This window comes from Pelmatolapia mariae, linkage group LG3_W (assembly GCF_036321145.2).
Source record: "Pelmatolapia mariae isolate MD_Pm_ZW linkage group LG3_W, Pm_UMD_F_2, whole genome shotgun sequence".
NCBI classification, from domain to species: domain Eukaryota; kingdom Metazoa; phylum Chordata; class Actinopteri; order Cichliformes; family Cichlidae; genus Pelmatolapia; species Pelmatolapia mariae.
In genome coordinates, this window is record NC_086229.1 from 54,237,073 (window position 1) to 54,244,522 (window position 7,450).

At 39.9% G+C, this 7,450-nt stretch overlaps 1 protein-coding gene and 1 long non-coding RNA gene across 2 annotated transcripts; one reads left to right on the forward strand and one right to left on the reverse strand.

Moving 5' to 3' along the window:
• Positions 1-1,875: 1,875 nt before the first annotated feature.
• On the reverse strand, positions 1,876-3,730 carry LOC134617058 (tripartite motif-containing protein 16-like). The gene has a single exon (XM_063462227.1). It carries the CDS (start codon positions 3,678-3,680, stop codon positions 1,989-1,991), a length of 1,692 nt encoding a protein of 563 aa, XP_063318297.1. The 5' UTR covers positions 3,681-3,730; the 3' UTR covers positions 1,876-1,988.
• A 1,876-nt stretch (positions 3,731-5,606) lies between these two features.
• LOC134617069 (uncharacterized) lies at positions 5,607-7,200 on the forward strand. Its single transcript, XR_010091496.1, has 3 exons — positions 5,607-5,793; positions 6,606-6,774; positions 7,105-7,200. It is a non-coding gene; the product is annotated as an uncharacterized LOC134617069 (long non-coding RNA).
• The last annotated feature ends 250 nt before the right edge of the window (positions 7,201-7,450 follow it).

A 7,450-nucleotide genomic window follows, 5' to 3' on the forward strand; every position in this document is an offset into this window, starting at 1 on the left:
CTTCCAAAGGTTTAACTTCTTTATCATGGCCTCAACTTTATCGTGAACATTGAATATGGTTGCAGAAACACCTTGTAATCCGAGATTAAGCTCGTTCAGATGAGAAAATATATCACACAGATAAGCCAAGCATGTAAGGTACTCTTAAACATGCAAATGTCCCGGCATCTCAAAGGGATGGTTACTGAAGTTAAGTGGATACTTTAAGTTCCCTCTTGATAGCCAGCAAACCTCTGTGTGGAGTAATGAAGTCTCATGCTTGCTGCCCATCGCATTGCACAACGCAGGAAATATGCGGGAGTTCAGCAGCCTGGCTTTCACAAAGTTTGCCATTTGTACAGTGGTGTCCAAAACATGTTTCAAATGGACAGGTATTACCTTTGCAGCACGAGCCTCTTGGTGGATGCTGCAGTGAACCCAACAAGCATCTGGCACGACTGCTTACACATACAAAAAAAGGCATGGCCCCTGCACCATAAGTGCATATGCCAACATATCTGTCCCACGTGAGTACATGTGTGTTCATGAATGTGTCCAGCTTTTGAAAAAATATCTACTGCAGTTTTCCTTTCTTCCAGCAGTTTATAGAAAAGCATGTCCTGCTTGATAGTTCCTTGATGAATGTAACGCACATATACGCCAGGCCAGCCACATCCGTGGACTCATCCAGTTGTATTACGTAAAATTCGCTGTGACATACGTGCCGAAGTAGGTGCTATAAAACATTTTCTGACATTGCATCGATGCGCCATGAGACAGTATTGTTTGATGATGGACTGGATCGTCTTTTTTGCCTTTTTCCCCAACATTGTCCCTACCATATCTAACGTAGCAGGGAGAACAAGAACGACGTCCTCCACAATAGAGATTGACAGACTGCGTGACTTTTGCGCATTGCATTGTGGGTATGAGTGGCAACAAAATCAAAACACTGCATCAAGCGCTAGCATTTCCAGCACTGGTAATCATTAATTCTGCAGTTTTAATCCCTACTTGCATTTTATTTGCCCAAAAAAAGTTATGTACAAAACGACGGTGAACACGGCAGGTTCATACAAAGACAGAGTTGATGAAAAGGCAAAAAAAAAGGACGAGGAAAAAATCAAAGGAGTGAAAGGGTCAGACCCATACGAGCATACAGAGTGGAGTAAGGATGTTATCATGCTGCCCAACTTTCATCACGCACATATTTATTATGTATATATATATATATATATATATATATATATATATATATATATATATATATATATGTATATATATGTATATAATATAATTATATAATATATAATATAATTGCATGTATATATAATATTATATTATATTATTATTATTATATGGTCCTAAGTGTGAGTGCATACGCTCACAAAATGTTTAGTAACTTCAGATCCCTGCAACAAGCCCAGGTCCAGTTTACTTTGGTGATTGAACTACTTTTTGTGCAGGTTTTCTTGTATTAAAACAATATTTTCTGCTATGTAACGGAAGTATATAAACAACAGAAAGGAGGAGAAATCCTGCCAATTCAGAAAATATAGCAAACTACATAATATGTAGTTTGTTATATTTAAACTACATAAGACTGGCCCCCTATAAAATCCAAATCTTTAAGAAATAAAAATAAATAAAGTTCCAGTGTTATTGTCGTTTAAGCAATGAAAAAACTTGAGGCCCTAAAACTGTTGAATTACTGCTGGATTATGTTTATGATTATTACTTCCTTTACTTACTTTGGGGTCCAGTGGAAACTGTTTTGAAATAAATTTCTCACATGTCACTCTGATCTGTTCACAAAGATTCAACAGAGGAAAAAGTGCAGCATTGATTTTTATACAGTTTCAGGTAAATTTACAGGTAACTACAGACAATCAATGATAAGATGTCAAACTCACAGCCATAAAGTGATCTCTGTGCAGAGAAGAAACAGCACAACAGTGAGCTCTCAACAGCAAAGAGAGACAAGAACAAAAAACTGGAAGCTCAAAGGTCTATTTGACTTTAATCAGCTCTGTTGTGTCTCCATATGCAAGATAAAGTCCAGCATAGAGCGGCTGAGTGAATGTGGTCTGGACTCTGTGGAGGAGAGTCATGGTTTCAGAGACGCTGTAGAAAGACAGAATACCTGCTGTGTGATCCAGGTACACTCCTACTCTGGAGGACCGAGGACCTGAGAGGACAGTGTTAACATTGTTGTGTCTAAATATGTAACTGGTTGACTCGAAATCAGAAGGGTTTATATCAAAATGTAATGTCCAAGATTTGTCATTGTATCCAAACCGACATTCATCTGACCACCCTGCTCTGCTGATATTCTTGTATGTGACAGCTACTTCAACTTCTCTCCCGCTCCACTCCACCTCCCAGTAACAACGTCCAGTCAGACTCTCTCTACTCATTACCTGAGGCCAATAAGTGAATCCGTCTGGATGATCAGAATAAGACTGTTGTTGTAACCTAAATGTTACTTTTCTGTTCCGCTCAGATAATAACAGCTGTTCGTATGCTGTGTTTGGATCCAGTGTGATTTGACGTGAATATTTTAAGAATCCAGCTCTGGTCTTTGGCTCTGGTGGTGACAGTAAAACATCCACTTCAGTGACTGTCAGTGAGATGTTTGTCCATTCCTCTCTCAGAATGTCCTGTAGTTTATCTCTGGTCTCTGACACAGCTGCTGTCACATCCTCAAAGTAGCTCAGAGGACGAATATTGATGCTGGATGAGTGTGTAGACTCACTGAGTGCTGACAGTGAGGGGTAGTTGTGTAGAAACTGGTTGTGATCCTCTGTGTGTGAGAGCTGCTCCAGCTCGCCGTCTTTCCTCTTCAGCTCAGCGATCTCCTGCTCCAGCTTCTCCTGAAGCTCTTTGACTCGACTCACTTCAGTTTCCTGCTGGGATCTGACCTGCTGCTTCACATCAGAGCTTCTTTTCTGGATGAGACGGATCAGCTCAGTGAACATCTTCTCACTGTCCTCCACTGCTTTATCAGCAGAGCCATTGATGGCCTCCACCTCCTGTTGAAGCAGCTTCACATCTTTCTCTCGCTCCTGGATTCTCTGCTGGATGTTTAGTCGTCTCACCTCGAGCTCCTTCTGCTTCTCAGTCCTTTCTGCTGCAGCTGGGACTGTTTCATGGCCTTTATGTTCATCCATCAAGCAGAGATAACAGATACTCTGCTGATCAGTACGACAGAAAATCTTCATCACCTCATCATGACGAGAGCAGATGTTCTCCTGGAGCTTCTTGGAGGGGGCCACCAGCTTGTGTTTCTTTAATGGAGCTGCATCATAGTGAGGTTGGAGGTGTTTCTCACAGTAAGAGGCTGGACAAGATAAACAGGACTTGATGGCTTTCAGCTTCCTCCCAGTGCAAACATCACAGGCCACATCTTCAGGTCCAGCATAGCAGTGATCAGCTGGAGCAGCTTGGAGTCCAGTCTTCTTCAGCTGCTCCACTAAAGCTGCTAACACGATGTTTTTCTCCAGGACAGGCCTCGGTGTGAAAGTCTTCCTGCACTGAGGGCAGCTGTGGATTCCCTTCCTGTCCTCTTCATCCCAGAAACATTTAATACAGTTCATGCAGTAGCTGTGTCCACAGGCTGTAGTCACCGGATCCTTCAGTAGATCCAAACAGATGGAACAAGAAACAGTTTCTCGGTCCAGCTGAACTCCTTTCTGTGCCATTTCTCCTCTCAGTTTCTCTTTGGCAGAAACGAAAGCATTCTGACCTCTGATCTCATAACTTACTTTTCTGTAGTGAATGGAGCCTGTCGGCTCTGAAACGTTACAACATGTTTGTTATGCCCATCTTCAAACTGCAGATCTAAAGGGGAGGGAACGAGGAAATACATTTACAGTGTTTCAGGAAGAAGAGGGAGGAGTTATCAGGCTTTGACACAGTCCAGGAAGTGGAGCAGTTTGACGTAGACGCTGTTTGTTTAACATGAACATGAACAAAGGAGGCTGATCAGTTTTTACATTTATAATATATGAATGACAAGTAAATAAAAAGCTGTCACAGCATGGCACATATTATACCATGGATTGTTTTTCATTTCAAAAATGTTCACATTCAGACACAAAAATCAGTAAATATTACACAGTTATTAATCCTTCAAATATGAGACATTTGGCTTTCAGACACAGAGCCAGTGTCTTTATCTTTACTGCAAGTATTTTTGTGTTTTACATGGTTGAATATCAAGTTAAATATGCTGCGAAATGTGAACATTTACAGAATATTATTTTTATATTATATTTTTTATAATATATAATATATTTTTTATTTACAGAATCATTTATCTAACAAATGCAAAATTTAGGAAGTTGGAATATATAATACCAAGCTTCATATTTAAATGATGTTACACAGTAGGTAAAAATTGTACATTTTTTAGCTAACACTCATCACATTTAGTACCAGCTTATAAAAAAAAAAAGCTTGACTGGTGTCTTAAAGGATTTAGCAGTTGCACGACTGACGCTTTTTAATGGTTTCATAATATTATTTCTCAGCTGTTTGTACACCTGACACGTGCAACCAGCCACTAAACAGGACAGGAGCAGACTGCAGTGGACTGTACGGGCAGCAGAAAGGATCATCGGCGCCCCCCTGCCCTCCAGGGGCGGATCTAGAAAGGTGGCATGGGGTGGCAAGTGCCACCCTAAAATGATCCCTTGCCACCCCAAGTGCCACCCCAGTTTTGCATATAACAGTGTTGTTTATTAAAATAAGATAGCATTAACAGTTTGAGTGTAGTTACAGTCAACAGTGAATATAAATGCTAAAACTGAATATATTGCATAGTGTCCCCCCCCCCTCCATATGGAGGACCACAAGAGCCACGCGCATCGAAATAAAAATTTCTGTGCTTTAATAATGAATTGTAGAATAAATTTTGCAATTGTAAATTCATTTTTGAATTCCAATTTAATAAACTGCAGTTAAAAATCCTTTTTCCAATTGCATTTCAAAATCCTTTTTCCAATTGCATTTTAATAAACTGCATTTTAAAATCCTTTTTCAGTTGCACTTTAATAAACGGCAGTTCAAAATCCTTTTTCCACTTGCAATTTAATAAACTGCAGTTAAAAATCCTTTTTCCACTTGCAATTTAATAAACTGCAGTTCAAAATCCTTTTTCCACCTGCAATTTAATAAACTGCAGTTCAAAATCCTTTTTCCACTAGCAATTTAATAAACTGCAGTTCAAAATCCTTTTTCCACTTGCAATTTAATAAACTGCAGTTCAAAATCCTTTTTCCACCTGCAATTTAATAAACTGCAGTTAAAAATCCTTTTTCCACTTGCAATTTAATAAACTGCAGTTCAAAATCCTTTTTCCATTTGCACTTTAATAAACTGCAGTTCAAAATCCTTTTTCCACTTGCAATTTAATAAACTGCAGTTCAAAATCCTTTTTCCACTTGCAATTTAATAAACTGCAGTTCAAAATCCATTTCCCTTTCCTGTTCGCTCCGGGATTAGCTGCTGGATTAGCTCCTGGATTAGCTCTTCGATTAACAACTTGCTGGAGGCTATTCAAATTAGCCACACCGTGGGATGTAAGGAGCTCTCTGATTGGTTGGTCAGACACAGGCTGTCTGCCAGCCTGGATTTTTCTAGCTCATAGCTTCGCCCTGCTAAGAAGCGTGTGTGCTTGTACAAAGGCCGTTCAGCGTCGGGATTTACACTCGGCTCGACACGGATATGTGAAGAATGAAGGGACTCTGCAGCGAAACGGAGAGCCAACCTCTGACTGAGTGCCTGTTTACGCAGTCTGACCACCTGTTGAAGGTAAGGTGCTAACGTGGCTAACGCTAGCATCACCGCACGTAGCCCCGTTATTTTAAGATCATCTTAGCTAATGAAAGTTTTACGTCGCAGCTGTACGAGCTCGCTACGTGTTTTGTAAGCTGCTGTGCTCTTCACAAATAAAGCTGGAAGCAGCTCAGACTATTAGAACCAGCACTGAGGCCTGTTACATTTATACAGTGTTAGAGCAACGGCTGCAACCTACAGCCTTAAACTAGCGATTAAAATGCTGACAGTAAACTCGTCAGTCCAGATGTTACCACATTACTTTGTGATACTTAGTTAAAACAACTGAGACAGGCTGATTAAAATAACAGCTGTCAGTTCTCTCATTCCTTATATCAAGACTGGAGATCACACTACTGATTTCAGTTCATTTAATATGTGAGTGCACAGATTCATTCTCAACTGGACATAATGTGATCAAAGGTTGTATATATGATGAAGTCATCAAATCCCAGCCTCTAACACAGTGCGCTGAATCTTAGCTTTGAATGTCCAGTATATTCTAATCAGTGCAATGTAAGCATTCACTGAACCTACAGTATCTACACCTGTGTGGCAAATGTGTGGTAAAGATACAGATAATGAAAGTTAATTATTAATACAATATACATCATGAAAAATGAAAGCTGAAATTGATTCAGTTTAGTACTTTTCTCTGTATGCTCTGTGATTATAAAGGCCTTAAATTCTGTGATATACACTGTAAATGATTTTCACAGAGGTCTTAAAGTACTTAAATCACTGCTGATAGTCTGGTTGTTTATATTTTCACGTTTTTGTGTCTGTAGGGCTGTTTGATGACGATTTGGACTCCTCTGGGAGATGAGGACACACCCACATCTGTTCCATACTGCAGCCATTGATGGTGTTACAGCTCTGAGTCAGCTTTGGGCCATCAGATGCACACACTGGAAAACCAGCACCTGGACTTCATGCAGGAGAGACGGCCTCAGTGATGTAGGTTCATAAGCGAGTTCAAACATTTCTGGCCTCTTATCACTTAGATTCCTTAATCTTAAAAGTGGATGCATTTAAAGCAGGAACTGCACACCTAGCTGTCAAAAGTTTGGCAGTAGAGTACTGTAAAGTTTTGTAGGGTCCTTGTTAAAAATTCCACAAGCACCACATTTGTCATATACAGTCCCATTTTGTACAGGACATTTTTGAAATTATATACATATATATCCTAGTTATCCACTTGTCAGTAATTTTTGAGTAAATGGATGTCACTGATAAATCAGTGGTGATTCACCTGCAAATGTTTTTAACTAACTTTGTTTTTCGTAGAATTCATCAGCAGCTGCGGAGAGATGCATTTGAATATCTTCTGGTTCCACTTTTCCTTACCTGGAAGCTGAGTATTGCTGATTTCTGACAAGGAAACACACCTCAGTGCTTATCATGGGTGTTACATCCTCTGTGCAGCAATTCCAGAGAAAACGAGAGAGCAACGACCACTCATAAAGACCAGCCAGAAAGCTGTCCCTTTCTGGCAGCTGTGGAAACGTCCAATAAGAAAGTTTGCATTCTTAGAACAATGCTGGGTCGTGTGTGATGTGTCATCATATGAGGATATTACATTTTGCTTTAATTCTGCTCAATTAGTGTTTTGATCGTTGATCCAGTATAGCAG